This window comes from Protopterus annectens, chromosome 15.part0, assembly GCF_019279795.1.
Source record: "Protopterus annectens isolate FY-2018-M chromosome 15.part0, PAN1.0, whole genome shotgun sequence".
Classification (NCBI taxonomy): Eukaryota; Metazoa; Chordata; order Ceratodontiformes; family Protopteridae; genus Protopterus; species Protopterus annectens.
In genome coordinates this window covers 46,327,736-46,346,144 of record NC_056749.1, presented here as the reverse complement: position 1 = coordinate 46,346,144, position 18,409 = coordinate 46,327,736, and the positions used below count along the sequence as shown (strand labels likewise).

Sequence of the window (18,409 nt, the reverse complement as noted above, 5' to 3'; positions counted from 1 at the left end):
TGAAGTCAGGAAGACTCGTAGATCCCTGGTATCTAATCGGGCCCCTATAAACTCTATTACTTGTGTCGGAGCAAGGGAAGATTTGTCCGCATTGATTGTGATGCCTAACTGGGGGGCTAGGCGGAGAAAGTAATCTCTGGCTGAGCAGAGTAGATACCTTGTTGGGGCAGTTAGAAGCCAGTCGTCCAGGTACGGAAAGACCTGCATTCCCTGGAGTCTCAGGTGGGCCGCTATCACTGCTAAAACTTTGGTGAACACCCTGGGGGCTGTGGTGAGGTGAAAGGGAAGGACCCTGAACTGATAATGACTGGCTCCTAGCCGGAAGCAGAGAAACCTCCTGGATCATCTGTCCATTAGAATATGGTAGTACGCATCCTTGAGGTGTATAGAGCACATCCAATCGCTCTCCCGTAAGAGGGGGAGAATGGATTGAAGAGTGACCATTCGGAATTTTTCCTTGGTTACCGACAGGTTCAAGAGGGAAAGATCTAGAATTGGTCTCAAGTCCCCCGTCTTTTTTGGCACCAGAAAGAACTTGGAGTAAAACCCTAATCCGAGCTGGTCTTAGGGGATGGGTTGGATGGCTCTTTTTTCTAACAGTCGCTGGATTTCTGCGACTGCAGCCTCCCTCTGATCGGGTGGAACATCGGGGAGGCTCCTGAGTTTGGGGACATGATACATTGGAATTTTGTAGCCTCTGGATATGATACGAAGCACCCAGCGGTCTGATGTGATGGACTCCCATGCCACCAGATGCCTCGAGAAACGTCCCCCGACTGCCTCCAGAGCAGAGCAGTTGGGCAACCCATCAGGGCTGCTGCGTGGGCCAGTCAGAGAAGGATTCCCTGGACCCAAAGTTCTTCGGGACCCCTCTGCCCCTAGGGCGGCATCCTCCCTGTCCTCCTCTGCCACGGAAGGACTGGTTGTCTGGAGCAGGTTGGGAATGTTGCGATTTCCAGAACCACATCTTCTTCTGTCCCTTTTGGTACTTCGAGAAGGACCGATGGGGAGCAGAGAAGTGGACTCAGACGGCAGACAACGTCTTCCCGTCCTCCTCGCTCTGGACCAGAGTTTCGTGAATGGTCTTGCCAAACAAGGCAGAACCATCAAAAGGGGTGTTCGCAAAGGACGCCTTAAAGGGGTCCGCGAAGTCACAATGCCGGAGCCAGGCCTGACGTCTCATGACTAGGCCCGCTCCGCTAGCTCTAGAAGCTCCCTCAGTAGCGTGGGACAAAAGCCTCATACAGGTATTGGAGATAGACCTTAGAGTGGCCATTCGAGTGGAGTACAACTGCTTGTCCTCCGCCGACATGGACTCAGGGTGGGAAGCAGCGTATTCTTTGATAAGATCCTGCTGTCCTGATGACATGTGCCATGTAGTTCAGAGACCTTACCGAGAAGGTCGATGAACTAAAAACCCGCTTCCCAAGGTGATCCATTGAGCAGGACTCCTTGCTCGATGGATGGACCGAGGGGCTCTCCTGAGCTAGTTCCCTCTTCGTGGCTGCCATCAACATGGCATCTATGGGGGGACCCTTGCTCCAGTGGGACCAGTCTGCGGGGCAGCTCAGTATCCTGTCCGGGCATTTAGGGACTGGCTCCACAGTGTCCGGCTCCTTCCACGCCCTGGTGGTAATAAGGTCCACCAGGGGGTCGGCCGGAGGGGACACCCAAGAGGTAGACGGGCCTGCTTCGAATGCCTCCAGGAACACGGACTCGTCAGAGGAAGCCTTGGGGGCAGACCACCCACCTCTGATCCTAAGCATTTCCATGATGTCTCCAAAGGAGACATCCTCCGGGGGTGACCTTGGGGAGACTTCTCCTTCATCCAAGTCCGTGTCCTCTGTTAAGGACTCGGGGGAGTCCACGAGCCTCCTCTTACACTTGTGCTTGCAAGGCACTTTCTCGGGGGGCTGTCCGAGGAAGTCTAGCCAGAAATATCTTGTTCCAATGGAACAACCTGGGACATCAAAGCAGGCTGTCCCTGTGGCTAGGTGATGGAAGCCTGACCCAGCAGAGAGGGAGTGCAGGGTGGAGCCGAGGCAAGGGCCGGGGGTCTGGACGCTCTCGAAAGAGCCCTCTCCACTGCATCGAAGGCCGATGGGGAGCCGCTCTCCCTGGGCTCCGAAAGTCGACTCCCACTCGGATCCGATGAAGGGATCGGAACCGGCGCCGAGACCATCGGATCCGAGGGACCAGTGTGCTCCGACTTGGACGTAGCAGAAGGCACACTGAAACCCTCGGATCCGAAGCTCAGCCCACAGCTCCGAGAGGTTGGATCCGACTATGGAACCGACAAACTCGAGGGCAGGGTCGGATCCGAAGTACCCAGTACTGTCGACTCCGACGCTGCCCGGCTCTGAACGCTCCAAACCCAGAAAGTGGGTCAGAGAAGGAGCAATCGGAGCAAAGAAAGGGGTCGAGCTTCCCCCCGAAGGGGGGGGGGATGCAAGAGCACTCCCATCTTCAGCTGGGCCTGGATGAACCTTTGCATCATCTGGTCCAAGTCTGCATCTGACAGGCTGTATGTAGATCTCAAAGAGGCCACTGAGGCAGGCCTGGACTGCCGCCTTGATGACCTCGATGGAGATCGGGTCTCCTCCTCCTCGGTTCCCGGGGAGAAGCAAGGAGATCGGAGCCGAGGAGGAGGAGACCTGGAAGCCGTGGAGGGAGAAGCCCGCTTAGCCGGGGGGGCCAAAGAGGAGGCCTTCGCCCGCCGCTTGTGGTGCTTCTCCCTCCGTTTCTCCCTCCTGGCCTCTCTGTCCTCCGGCGCTTTAGTGGGAGTTTGAATCCCGGCCGGGGGAAGGGGGACAGGAGTGGCTACCACCACAGGCTGAGGAGGTGCCACGGGAGGAGCAGAGGCCGAAGCCGAATCCGGTGGCAAAAGACCCACCAGGACAAGCTTCGACCTCCACTCTTTCAGTGCCCTGGGGTTGAACGCTGCACAAATTGTACATCCTGAAGAGAGGTGTTCAACCCCAAGGCACCGAACACACCGAGTGTGGCCATCAGCCGGAGATAGCTTATGGCCACACTCGGTGCATTTAGAAAAAATGGGTTTTGGGGCCGCTGCCATACCCAAAACTAAAGTACGCTACACAAGCACACAGGCCACAAACACAAACACACAGACACACTAACGACCAGCGGGGGGAGGATGGAAACCAAAAAAAAAAAATTAAACTAGACAGGAACCTAACCACTCTCACAAATTACAAATACAAATTTGACAAAAAAAAAATTGAAAAAATTCACTTATCTGTCGATAAGACGCTAGGAGCTCTAAAATCTAGCTACACACTCAAGCGCGGCAAACTAGATCTGAGGTCATAGGAGGTTGGCAGGGGATTATGGGTGAGGGGAGGAGCTAGGAGCTCGGATCCATAGCTATGCTACAAGTTGCCGGCTCGGATCCGATATCAGATCCAAGACCCACAGGTTGCTGAGAAATGAAGTCCCTACTCCAGATCATCTATTTCAGAGATTCCTGGAGAAAACAAAATCTTAGTTACAGTCACATGTTTGGGAAGAGAGTTTTTGCCTACTTCCTAAATCAAAGGGGTATCTTCCAGTCCTTAGTAAAACACGGACAATGGTTTTATCAAGGTACAAACCTTCTGATCAAGGAATATCTTTCACTGAATGAGATCTGTCAAAGAAGCACACCTGAAGGGTTAGACAGCAGTACAGCCTTTCTGCTTTCCCTTAAACAGCTGCACGTTCCTCTAGTTGTATTTGTTTGTTCTCCCTGCTTCCTGAGCAACTTGCATTGTGCTCTCCTACACATCAGCATTTATTTACAGCTCGCCCATGGATGAATAAGTCTACACACTCTGCTGGGATTCATTTTAAACAAACTAAATTATTTACAACTTGTGAATACATTTCAAAGAAATCAATCAGTTTTAGAATTAAAGTGAAATTCATGTTTCTCAAGTACTACACAGATAAAGCAAAACAAAACTAAATGGATGACATCAGAGGATACTACCAAGGCACACAATTCATTGATGACATCAGAGGATACTACCAAGTCAGACAATTCATTGATGACATCAGAGGATACTACCAAGGCAGACAATTCATTGATGACATCAGAGGATACTACCAAGGCAGACAATTCATTGACAGTGACAATGCCACGGAAGTCAGCACTTTCAGAATAACTACCTCTTTGTTCAACTCTCTCTCTTTGGCAGATACCAGATTTGCACGATACCTAGAAGTGGATACAAACAGGTTTCAGTGCACACATCTACCTGTATAAATGTTTGCTTTTATATGCTAATACAAATGTTTTTCTAATAGCTTTATTTTCAGCATAAGCACTGCTCACAAACTAACAAATAACTAGGTATAATACCTTTTACATTTCAGAGTCCAGCTTTCCAGATAACAGGTAATAACATATAGTGGGTTTCACCAGATTAAATATAAGAAAACCAAGCATAACCAAGTGTTTTCCACTACCACAAAAGTCTGAGAAGGGCTTATGTACTGGGTAATACAGACAGACTTAGTGTTGTTGTCCTATGTCAGACTATAGACACTCGGTATTCCATGCTTATAGGGGACAATCTATTCATTTGAAGCCACTGGTCCTTGTGGCAAGGTTGACTGTCAGATTCCCATAGTTCTGTCTAAGACTTCAACTAGGAAACTTCTTCAGAGAAAATAAATTTTCTTCCTGCAATAAAGCAAATTCCTAAGATGATTTGTTGCAGCACAAATGTTCACAAGAGCCCCCTTACTTTTAACACGTTTCCACATAACTGTAATTATAAATGTAGCTCTCCTGTGCTTAATGGCGTTCGCACCCAATTTATTTATGGGTAGGGAAGGAGCTTGGCACTTGGATCAGATGCTGAATATGCGGCCGAGTCGGATCAGATGCTGAATATCCAGGGATAAGCATGGATACAGTGTGTCTTTAGTCTGACATAGGATAACAACACTAAGTCTGTCTGTATTATCCAGTACATAAGCCCTTCACCTTATCTGCTAACCTTCAGAAGCCCCATTACAGTGGGTAGAATACTTGGCTATATCTGTTTCAAACATTTTCAAATAATTATAATTGTAAATGTTAGTCTCCTGTACTTAACAGCATTCTCACCCACCTTAGGTTATGACAGACAGCTATTCTTTCCCAAAAAATATCCACTTTTGATCAACACTTGGACAAGTAACACACAAAATAAATCTTAATTAAAAATAAATATAAAATTCTAAACATGTGACACTTAAGATGCAAGTTCTGCCAAGAAGTGCAAGCTAGAGAGTCATAAATAAGTGGCACAAACATATGCAAAATACCCTAAAGAGGACCTCCACAGTATGAAGATAAAGTGCAGAGAAAACAGAATCTGCACCGTCGTAGAGCACACAACAAACTAACATTTTATTAAGTGCTTTGTGTCTTAAAACCAATGCCAGACTTCATCAGATAAAACTTGGCCCACAAAAATGCAGAAGCTTTTATTTTACAAAAGTCATGCCCCACCTGTTATGACATCATCATAAAGGCATACAAAGTTATGACTAAACCATGGCAAAAAAATATATTTAAATATTTACCCATAAAATCTTTTAAAAATAATTATATTTTAACAATGAAAATGTCACTTAGTTAAAAATTAAAGGTAAAACTACATTTGAAATACTTTAAATCTGAGAACAAAAAAGAAGTTATGTACTCACCATAACGTTCCATCTTAGTTGTTGCTCTTTGTCTTCATCCTGTGGTTTACTGGATCCGACATGGATCCGACTTGGCCACATACCCAGCATCTGATCTGAGCTCCAAGCTCCTCCCCTACCCATAATGCCCTGTCTCCTTCCTCTGTTCATATCGAGTTTGCTGCCTAACCTAGCATCCACACCCGACCCAACACCTTGTCCCATGCTAAATGTCTCTATAAGCAAGAAAGGGAGAGGAAGAGACACCCTCGTGTTGACCACATACTCTATTCGCCAGACCACCACACAGTCTATGCAAGGCAGGGGGAAGGAGGGAGGGAATGGTTGAAGACAAATGAAGAGCAACAACTCAGATGGAATGTTATGGTGAGTACATAACTTCTTTATCCAAAGTTGCTGTCTTCATTTGGTCTTCAACCTGTAGGACAGAGTCTCCAGCTACTAAACACCTGGGAGGCCCTCGTGGAAGGATATTCCGGGACCATGGCAGAGCCAAAGGGTGCCCTGTTCCTGGATATGATGTCCAACTTATAATGAAGGTATGTGATGAAGCTCAGCAGATGTCATCTAACGAAACTCTGGACCATAAGGCCACTGAAATAGCCATAGATCTAGTGGAATGTGCCTTCACATGACCTGGCTGGGATAAACTCCTAGCAGAATATGCCAATGCAATACACTGGGAAATCCAACGGGCAATAGTGACCTTCGATAAGATGCTAAGGAAGCCATGTTATTACCTACATGAAAATCAGAAATCACTACTAATTGGATCTTGACCGTAGAAGAACTGACCCCTTGCTGAAAGATCCTTGCCAAAAATTCTAAAACCATAGAAACTGGGGCAGTGACGGGATCTAGGGCATGCTGTGAAGCCTAGATTGAAAAAAACATTTACATATGCTGGAGTAGACCCTTCTGGTGGAAGACTTATGAGCCGCCACCAGGATCCTTTTGACAGGTGAAGATAAGCCAGGACCTCCTGACTATCATGGGAACTGGAGCAGCCAAGCAGTGAGCTTCAGACTGACCAGGTCTGGATGGGGAATCCCTGAAGGATGAGAAACGAGATCCGAAACTGGATCCAACATCCATGGTGGAGCCACCAGGTGAGACCACAAAAGGGGAATCAGACTTGGCGAGGCTAGAATAGGGCAATGACGATAACTAAGCTGCCAAGCCTGCGAGCTTTCGGAAGGAATTTTGGTATTAAGGGAAGAGGAGGATAAGCATAGAGAAGACCGGGGGCCAAGCATGAATCAGAGCATCTCTGGGGGCTTCAGAGTGAAAAACTCACTGCATTTCACGTTGAAAGGAAAGGTGAAGAGATTGCAGCAAGGATGACCCCACTTGAGGAAGATCTGTTTCGCTACTGAAGGATTCAGAGACCCCAAACCACAAAAACAGAGATGAAAAGTGCTCAAAGTACAAAAACACTTAAAAACCAAAGAAGTGAGCACTCATGAAGGACGACCCGCTCTCTCGTAGTATGAACAATTTTATTACAAAGTAATGCAAAAATCCACATGAATGTAAAACACTTAATGTTTCACATGGCTTTCATCAAACAACTGACTTCCTCCGATGTCCCTCAGATTACCCTGATGTCTTACTTGAAGGAATAAAAAATGAGGTTTTGGAGGGAAGAAAAAACAGATTTGCTCCATTATTAGGGAAAGGAAATGGGGTTTCAGCTAATGACAGGAATGGTTTGATCTCCCTGAACAACTATGAAGGAGCCTTTGTAACAGACTATCATGGTGATGCATTCATTATTGGGGATATTACACAAGGAGAGTGGGATCGATTTTCTAGTATCTCCGATTTAGAATTTATTTTTACCAAACCCTTTAAGTTCACTTATAGGAAAGGAGCGAATATAAAGAACTTGTTAGAAAACAATAAGAAGTTAAATACTAAAGGGGGTACGGTAGGAACATACAAATGTGGTGGCTGCCCACAATGTCATTTTTTGAAAACTGGTGAGAGCATTTATTTGAAAGACTGAAACAAACGCATTAATAGTAATAGCTTTGCAAACTGTAATACCAATGGGGTGGTCTACATAGCACTATGCAATAAATGTTCATCATTCAATACAGGAAAAAGTGAACGAATATTAAGGGCTAGGATGTATGAGCATGGCTATGATATTAACACTAAAAATTGTAATGCTACCGTTTGTCATGAAGCTATTTTTTTTGTTTGTTTGTTTTGGAAGTAGTCCCCCACAGACAAATGAGGGGGGTCCATGGGAGACTAGATTAGAATACATGGAGCTGTACTGGCAATTAATTTTAGAAGCCACAAAATATCCAGGTCTGAATGATTCAGTCTCCCTGGCACCAGTTTTAAAATTGACGGCAGCTAAACTTTATTTTTTTAAATTGGACACTAGATGGCAGCATACGAGTGTTTTACAAGAATTTATTTATTTTATTTATTTTACATTTGTTGACCGGGATAGTCTAACTGGATTTATGTCCATTTTCAGTAGAGTCCCAGGGGAGATAAGCTCCAAGAGATTACTAGACTACTAACATACAGGTACTAGTTGTTATACAGTTAAATACTACAAATTTTAAACAGTTCAGGAATCTTCACAGTTTATACAAAAAACATGTTACAAGCATTAGATAAGATATTTTAGACTTTATGTACAAGACTTCATTAGTAACTAGAAAGTAATTGTTAAAAAAATACATACAAGTTTCAACAGTTCAGCAATGCTCACAGTTTAAACAATACTTGTTGCCTGCCTTTGGTAGGATGCTTTAGGGGTGTCCAACCTTTTGGCTTGCTTGGGCCGCATTGAGTGAACAGAAATGGTCTTGGGGCCGCATATAAAATATATCATATAGTTAACTCTTTCGTTGCTCTGGAAGACCACAGTCGACCTCCTGGCTGTACTGTAGGTGCATTTGAACAATGAATAAATGTAATAAATGCCTAATATTTTCCCTAAATTCTAATTCTCATTCTAATTCTGATTTTCTAATTTAACAGTTAACTCTAACATCTTAGTTAATATATATATATATATATATATATATATATATATATATTTTTTTTTTTTTTCCCTTTACAAATAAACAGATATTCACTACAGCACTAGCATTTCTCACTGGGAAAACCATTCCAGCAGTCCATCTACGTAAAATGTCAACATCAACAGTCCTACAATACTATAATCCACAAAAATAACCCAACAAATTTGCAATAAAGTAAAGAATTCACATTACTGACTTAATAAAACAATTCTGAATAAGCTACAAGAGGGTCTCTCCCAAACAAATAACTGGTGCCAGAAATATGGCCTCAAGCTAAATGCCAAAAAATGCATCATTATCCCCCCTTTGAGGAGAGTGATGTCCCCACAAATTATCACAATAATAACAATGTTGTAAGCACGCAATAAGTCGTATGGTACTTGGGCACCCGGGTTGATAGAAACCTTACTTTTGACCACCACGTTGTCTCCATTGTAAGGAAAGCTTTTTACATGGCTCACTTCATTAGTAAGGGTATCTCATCCAGGGACAAGGAGGTCATAACATCCTTGTATTCTTCCTTTACAAGAGCCATTATTGAGTGCAATGCCCCTTTTGGCATGTGCCTCAGCAAAACACCCTGCCAAAAGAAAGACTACACCATTTCTGACAAAAAAGGTCAAAGGACTAAATTCACTTAGTTATCCAAACAGACTAAAAAGCTTCTTGCTTTCCTCTGTCTCTCACTGGCCCCTATAAATTTCATCACTGGCTTGCTTTCCAGGCTAAGAAAGATCCTGCCTTAAGAGACTTCCTTTACCTCAGAAATACTGGTTATACTTAAAACGCTCACTACAAAGACCACAGCCTTCACTGCAACATAAACAAGCCACTTTTTATGGACAGGTTCTTGACACAAAAACCTTCAACTTCTGTAAAAAGCTCCTCTCATTATTAAACAATGTAGTTCAGCAACACGATGGCTGGATGGATAGCCATAAATGTAGTCCTTGGGTAAGTAGCATAGCCTTCATCAAACCAGATGGAAAATCCACATACTAACCTTTTCCAGTTGGATGTCTAAGATCTAATATTGGTTACTCAAGTCTAGTTGCCCAAGAAGTTTAACTAAGAATTTCATTTGCAAAATTATATTCAGTATACATATTAAGTCTCTCTCTCTCTCTTACACACACACACACACACACACACACACACACACACACACACACACACACACACACACACACACACACACACACAAAGCCCCTACTTGTAAAATAGGCAACCTCAGTAATCACATGACACCCACTCACTGAATGAAATTGTCTGGAAGTCAAAATATCTGAAAAAAAAATCATAATAGAGATGGATTCATCCATGCAATTTCCCACCACCAAAAGGACCATCAATAAATCAACAAACAACTGCTCGGCAAAAAGTAAATCAATAAGAAAACCATAAACTATAATGCTACATACTGGTGTAAACATATAACTTGTGCCAATCCCCAGGTTAATCCATACCAAAAGATTGTTTCAGAGCTTCAGCTATGTACAAACAGCTTTCTCCTAAAAACTTAACTCATTGATATTTGCCTTGCTGTAATTATAACTGTAAAAAAAAAAGTTTTTAAGTTTATTCTGTACCATAATGATTCTCACTGTTACGAGATGTAATCCCTGCCATATTATATGAGTACTACATCCATAATTTGCTGTCTTTCTCTCTGTATTGTATTATATTGTTTTGTGTTATTTTTGGAGCTTTTCTCCCCGGGCCTCTGCTGAAAATGGACCTGTGTCCAGTCGGACTTTCCCAGTAAATAAATGTAAAATAAAATAAATAAAAATAAACTTCCCTCCAATTTAAAGCCATTTGACATTCAGACATTTTAATTTGTGCAGAAGTTACTCACAGACTGACAGTTTACTGAGCTGTAATGCCGCTTTTGAAAAAAAAAAATTCCTAGACTTTGTCAATAGCTCAAAGTGTAGAGAGGATTATTTATTTATTATATATTTATTTATTTTTGGAAAACATACTGTTAAACTGATTACACACCCAGAAACACAGAAGAGTTATTGTGGTTATGTAAACCACAGACTGCTGCAAGAAATCAGTCACATTATTACTCTATGCTTATGTCCGAACAGATGAATCATACTTGTCAATTCCAAAAGAAGTAAAGTAGCTTAATAAGAAGGTTATTTGCAAGATTACATGGCAGTTTATATTGGAAATAAGCAGAGATATTAAAAGGCTCTGTTTTTCATAATTATGCCGAAAAGTCTTCCAAGGTAAATACAACTTCTGATTTAGTATGGAACCATACCTCTCAACCTTAGAACAAGAAATCTGCACAAAGCAAAAAATAAAAGTGGGACACAGGCCCAAAAATAGTTATGCATCACAGACACCAATGAAACAACTGTAGCTGCAAACATTATGCATCACTTATAATCTTTCTATCCCATTATTGTCAGTTAAACATTATATGGCTCATTCAGTCCTGCCTTCTTTTGCATCAAAGAAATCCATGCTTTGAAATGACAAATGCATTAAAAATAATAAATAAAACACATTGCATCAACATCCTGCAACTTCCTACCTGCGAACAACCACATAGCTTTTACTGAAACTAGGGCTGCTTGTTTCCCCAGAATGACAGCTCTCCCTAATTAAGTCTAATGGTATACAATCTACCAGTATCTGGACTACCTGAAATAAATTAAATTATGGCCTGTAAATTGAAAGTACACTTTGTTTAATTAAACTATATGTCTAAGCCCACTTACTATATTTTTTCAGTAACATCCCAGTATCCATTTCCAGGTCACTTTACAAGACATTGGCAGTGGTAGACTTGGCATCCTTCAGAACCCCACAGGCCCACGCTAATACATTGTCCATTAAATGTAAATATCCATCCACTGTAAATGGCAAGAAGCTATGTCTTAAAAAATCTACTTCTGGCATGCGTACCCAAGTGTTAGGTTTTGAAACAAAGAAACATATTCTCCACAGTCCATAAGTCTCTGTCTTTAATAATCATCTACTGTTGCAGCACTCCCAACACATAAGCACTCACACACACTAAAATCCCCAACATTTAAAAAGTGACATTGTGCCCACTTGATTTGCCAGTATTGATGATCCGCCAAAGCTATGCTTACTGTTGTCCAATCTACCACTGCTTAGAACCCACCAATGATAAAACAGTACTAGGTGCTTTTTTGTTTGTCTGAAAAAACAATACAACTTTATATGCTACAGTCCCACATAGTCAGTCCACTACTGACCCATTAACCCTAGGCTGCTGTCTCATTCTTACTCCTTGGAACTGCATTATCTTGGATGACTACTTTTATTTCCTAAGCCAAAGACAAACTGGAAGATGAGGCAAAAATCCAGACATTCTTTGAAAATCCATACAGTTAAGAGGTATGAGTTCATGTTCAATACAACACTCTACCTGTCAGGAAAGCCGCAATTTAATGAAAGTGTACTCTTAATGTATGATATATTTGTGAGCTAACTTATTTGTGCTCAGTAGGTAGACTGATCCTTGTTAGCCTCTTTATGCATGCGTCTCTCTCTGTCATGCACACACATACACACACACACACACACACTTCTACTTTCACGCACACAATTCTGCTTTCATGCATGCACTCACTCACTCCGTACTTACCTATTAACACAGTTAATTGCTGTCCCTTTCAAAGGCAACAGTGGCAAATCCATATACGAGTCCCTCTTCAGCGAGAACACACACAAACACACACACACCGATTGTTCGGCGCAAAATAATGGCGTAAACACACTGACCATTTTTTGGCTCAAAAACAAAACTAGAAGGGTGCTTTGGCGCATGTGCACCCCGACATTAGCATTACAGGTCACGGGAGCGAAAAACACAAAACAAAAAAAGTGTTTTGGGGCATGCGTACATCGATGTTGCAGTTAGAGGTTGAGGGCCGCATGGAAGAGCTCTGAGGGCTGCAGGTTGGACACGTCTACTTAGAATTATATGCAGAAGAATTTAACTAGGTATTTTAAATTATCTCTATTAGGATAAGACATGTTTTTGCCAAGGATAGGCCTTGATCTAAATAACACAGATAGAGCAGGAATTAGGTCTTAAGAGAGGGTATTTGGGATATAGTATGAGATTAGTCTGGATTTGTACAGGGACATAACCAATGGGTTTTAAGATAGAGTTTCAGATTGTGCTTAAAAAGTGTAAATGAAGACAATGATGTAAGTTCATGGGGGAGTTAGTTCCAATACTTTCCAACTGCATTTGAGAACAGAGCATCTCCTGCCATGTTATTAGATTTACATGTTGATACAAGTAGTTTATTAGATGAGCGTAAAGTTGAAAGGTTCTTATATTGAGTAATGAGACTAGCAAGTATTGGGGTATTGGTAGGTTGGAAAAGGGTTTTGTGCGCAATGGTGAGTTGTTTAACGTGAATCAGATTCAGAAGCTCTAACCAGCCTAATTGTTTCAGATTATGGCAGTATGAGTCCTAAAGGAGGAAGCAGTAGCAAATCTGGCAATGCTATTGTAAGCATTGGCTAGCTTGTTAAGGTTATTTTTTTGACAAGTTAGTATATATGGAAGAAGCATAGAGAAGTGTGGAGATAAGGTGGGAATAGGCAATAGTGGTTCTGGCTAGTGGGGAGAGCAAGGGTTTTATCCTATAGAAGGAGCCTAGTTTCCTGTTGACAGTTTTTATGGTATTGTTGATAAGGGTTTCAAAGTTCAGGTTGTTATCAATGTTACCCCTAGAAGTTTAGTTGTTGGATCGGGAGATATGAGTGTACCATTATTGGATAAGACTGAAAAGTTAACAGAGTGATTTACGGGTAGGGGTGAAGATGAAGAGTTTGTTTTTTGGGGGATTCAAGAGGCGGCAGCATTGTAGAAACCAATTTTCTGTTTTATTGAACATTGTCTGAGTTAGAGTCTGTAGTTGGGATTGAGATTTAGCTGAGCAGATTATTGTCGAATTATCTGCGTATTGTACACAGTTAGTTAAAGGAATAACTAGATTGAGGTCATTGATAAATATTGAGAAAAGGAGGGGATCCAATATAGAGCCCTGAGGAACACCTAAGGTAACTGGAAGATGGGATGAGAGGTTGTTGTCCCATAGCACTGCCTGCTGTCTATTATCAAGGTAGGACTGGAACCATTTTATAGTCTTTGTGTCCAGAGAGAAGGATTTTAGAATATTGAGAAGTAAGTGGTGGTTGACCATGTCGAATGCTTTTGAAATGTCAATGAAAAGTGCTGAAGAGAGAAGATTGTTGTTATGTTTTTTATTGATGCTGTCAGTGAAGGATAGGAGTGCAGTTATTGTACTGTGTAAAGGCCTGAAGCCATGTTGAGACTTGGCCAGTAAATTGTTCTGGAGTAGGTGGTCTAGTAACTGTCTGTGGATGCACTTTTCCATTATTTTAGCTAATGGGGAAAGTAGAGCTATGGGACGATAGTTAGCATATTCTCTGGAGTTTCCACTCTTATGTAGGGGAATAATGTAGGAGATTTTCCAGATGGTGGGAATAGTGCTTTCTTGTATGGTTCTATTTATCAGCAATGATACAGGATAAGCTATGACTCTAGCTGCCTTTTGCAGGTATTCAGCAGGTAAGCTGGTCAGCTGAGGGGTAGTAGGTTTTAGTTTACTTAAGAGGTTGCAGATGAAGGAAGTTGGGGCAGGTTGCAGGTTTAGAGTTGGGAGAGAGTTAGTAGTACTGGTTGGAAGGGCAGAGCTATCGGCTGTTAGTTGATTAGCAAGTGTTTGGATGGTCTCTGACGAAGGTATTAAAAGCATTAGCAATTTGCTTTGGATTGTCAGAATTTGATCCTATAGGGGGTGGTGTTGCGGATTGGCCTGGTTGAAGTAGTCTGTTTATGCTAGCCCAGAACTTTTGTGGATTATTTTGGTTGGTCTGTTGGAGGTGGAAGTAAAAGTTTTTTTTTTATCTTCGAGTAAAGCTTTCTTAGTCTCATTTCTTTTTTGCCTGAAATGTTGTTGGTCTACGGGGATTTTAGTTGTCACCATAGTGCCCAAACTTTATTTCTCTGTTGAATTTTCTGCCTGGTTTTCTTGGTAAGCCATGGGGTGCATTTAGATTTAATTCTGATGGAACGCTTTGGTGCGTGGTGGTTAAGGACTGTTAAGAATTTTGAGTTAAAGTAGTTTGTTGCTTCGTCAAGTGGGAGGTATTTTATAGGTGACCAATCACATTCTTTTAGTTCAGCTTGGAAGTTATTGGGGTTAAAGTTTCTGTTGCTTCTTATTGTTTTATATATGGTTGGGTTGTGTGAGCTCGACCTTTGCCTGATTATGTAAGTGAGAGAATGGTCACTTACATTATCAAGGAGGGTCCCTACATTATAGAGTTGTTGGTGATTATTTATTAGAACCCAGTCTAGGATGGATTCTTTGTTATTGGGTTTATTAATTCTGGTTGGGGAGTTAATTGTTTGTGAGAAGCCATTAAGGTTAATATGGGAGGTTGGTGATTCAGTAAAGCAGTCCTTCCAGTCTATATTAAAGTCTCCAAGAATTATTGTCTCTTGAGGAATTTTTGTGGAGAGTTCAGAAAGGATACCTTCCAGAGTGGTGATGATGTTACCAGGGGGCAAGTAAATACATATTATATTTAGGGATTTGCTGTGATTAAGTTGAAGTCTGGTGCTAATTATTTCTGCACTGTTTACAGAAGAGGAACCAAGATCTAGTACGGATATTTGTAGCCCTTCTTTATAGAGGATAGCAACACCCCCTCCTTTTTTTACTTTGTGGTCTTGTCTCAAGATGTTATACCCAGATGGAATAATTTCAACATCTTGTGTAGTGGGTTTTAGCCATGTTTCTGTTAAACAACGTATATCAAAGGAATGAACATCCAAGAGAGCATGGAGGTGGGCAATTTTATTATTTATGCTGCGAATATTGAGGTGAGCTATATAGAGTGAGTTGGGAGATTTAGATGGGATATTTGGGGTAGAGGGAACATGTATTTGTGGTTCTGTGCTTGTTTTTTGCCCTGGTCCTGGGTTAGGATGAATGTCCCCATCTAGTAAGGAGAGGTGTAATAGTTTAAGGGCTTGTGGAGGTTAAAGTAATGGTGAAGAGGTTTTTTAGATAGTTGTATTTGATGGGCGGCCACGGTGGTGCAGCAGTTAGCGTTGCTGCCTCACAGCAAGAGGTTCTCCGATTCGATCCTCGGCTGGGGTGCCTTCTGTGTGGAGTCTGCATGTCCTCCCTGTGGTCGCGTGGGTTTCCTCCGGGTGCTCCGTTTTCCTCCCACATCCCAAAGGCATGCTGCAGGTGGATTGGACACACTAAATTGGCCCTAGGCGTGAGTGCGTGTGTGTGTGCCTTCTGTGGAAGGTTGGGTGCTGGGCTGGCAACTCAACACCGTAAAACTCCACTGCCAATCATGAGCGGATGGTGATCCGCTGTGGTGACCCCTAACTGGGAAAAGCTGAAAGAAGAAGAAGAAGATAGTTGTATTTGATATAGGTCAGTCTGTGATATTTAGCAGGTAAATAGCTAAGTAGAGATGTTATATTTATGTGTTCTGGGGAGTTAATTAGAGGTATAGTACTTGTTTGTGCATTAGGGAAGTTCAGCTGCAAATATTTTGACTGTTCATATGAGGTTAGCAGGCAGGCTGCTGTTAGAGAACGTAGGAGAAAGACAATGATTAGGAGCCTTAGCTGGATTTGGAACGGTCGTATTTGCCTAGTGACTAATAAGCTTACTGGTGTTCTTCAAAGGGGAGGAGTTATACTCAGGGTGATTAGAGAGAGGCATGCAGAATGTCAACAAGATGACTACTGTGATTGGACTGGAGAGGAAGAGGGTGTGGTGAGGATGTATAAGCTTAGGAGCAGTAGGGGTGGGTGAGAATTGGGGGTAGGGGAGCGGAGTGAGCCCGCAGGGAGAACGGAGCAGGTAGAGACATGTGAGATAAGGAGCCGAAAAGAACAATCAGTTGAAGCAGGGATTTCAGTAGGTAGGTAACCCTAAATACTGGAATAAAGTTAAAAGAGTAAATAATAGAGCTATTTGGAGGGTGTGTGAGAGCTAATCATAAAAATAAATAGATGTTATGGGCTACAGTTTAATAGCAAGTCTATGGATAAACAGTACATAGCAAAGGTGTAGTACAGGTCAGGAGAAGGCTTCAAGGCCTGGAAGGGACAAGTCTGCCCCCTGGTGGCCCAAATTAATTTATTGTAAGCAGGGTAAAAAAGGAGGGAGTTTAGGTTCTTAATGCAAGAAAAGGAGTAGTGGTTCCGAGTGTCTTTAAATGGTGGAAAAGGTAGATTAGACTGGTTACAGAGTGGGGAGGGAGTAAAGCTGCTGGTTTTCCTGGCTAGCACTTTATAACCACCTAGATAAAGAAGTTATGTCCTTACCATAACATTCCATGTGGAGTGTTCATCTCGCCTTGGTTATTACACATGGGTTCGGAGCCGATCCTCGGCTCCGTGCCGGCCGACTGCAAGCTCTGCATCGAGAAGAAGCTCGAGGACATCTAATACCCACAATCCCCCTCTGCCTTTACCTCAGATCTAGTTTGCAAGCAAACCAGACATACGCACGCACACATGCCACTATATACATAATATACATATATACAAACATACCTTGAGTATGATAGTAACAGTACTACTGCAACAGCAGAAGGAGAATACTCCAGACCAGGCACCAAATCGAACGTTCTTCCTAAGGGTGGGAAGGGTGGGAGTGTAATAACCAAGGCGAGATGAACACTCCACATGGAACGTTATGGTAAGGACATAACTTCTTTATGTGAGAGTGTTCAATCTCGCCTTTGTTCTTACACATGGGTAGCGTCCCTAGCTCCATGATCCTGAGGAACTCAAGGGAGAACGTTCTTGAGCACAGTGGAACCAAAGGTTGCCCTATCCCTAGAAACCCTATCCACTTTGTAATGAGAGATAAATGTATGTGGTTTAGCCCAAGTAGCATCCGCACAAATAGTGTCTAAAGGTAAGCGAGCTGCGTGAGCCAAAGATGTAGACACTGACCTGGTAGAATGTCCTCTGGGTTTTGCAGATAAAGTTTGGTCAGAGGCTTCATAAACATATGTGATACAGTCAGTTAGCCATTTAGAAAGAGTTCGTTTTGTAACTGCAAGACCCTTTCTGCTGTCAGCAAAAGCTACAAATAGTTGATCAGATTTCCTGTGATCTTTTGTTCTATCCAAATAAAATCTGAGTTGTCTATGGACGTCTAGTTTGTGCAACATATACTCCAATTTATTAGAGTGGTTTTAAAGAAGGTGGGTAATTCAATGGACTGATTGATATTACTAGAGGAACAAACTTTGGGAAGAAAGGATGGATTAGTGCGTAGGGATACTCTGTCAGAATGAAATATTAAATAAGGATGTTTGACCGAAAGGGCCTGAAGCTCAGACACTCGTCTAGCAGATGTAATGGCCACTAGAAATAATGTTTTCCATGATAAAAATTTCAACGTGCAACTTGAAGCTGGTTCAAAGGGTGGCAACATTAATTTAGAAAGCAACAAATTTAAATTCCACGGTGACGTCGGACTTCTGACTGGTGGTCTGATATGAAAGGAACCTTTTAAAAAGGCTTTACAAAGTCTGTGAGCCATAATAGGCGCACCACATTCTTCTATATGATAGTTAGAAAT

The 18,409-nt window shown here is 42.4% G+C and overlaps 1 protein-coding gene across 1 annotated transcript in view; it reads right to left on the bottom strand.

Annotated features, from left to right (window-relative positions):
• Positions 1-18,409, bottom strand: part of CENPI (centromere protein I) — a 2,543,587-nt gene that overhangs the window by 132,896 nt on the left and 2,392,282 nt on the right. Inside the window, exon 17 of the mRNA XM_044057225.1 lies at positions 4,171-4,219. Within this exon, the coding sequence (XP_043913160.1) occupies positions 4,171-4,219 (49 nt within the window). The remainder of the gene's footprint in view (positions 1-4,170; positions 4,220-18,409) is intronic.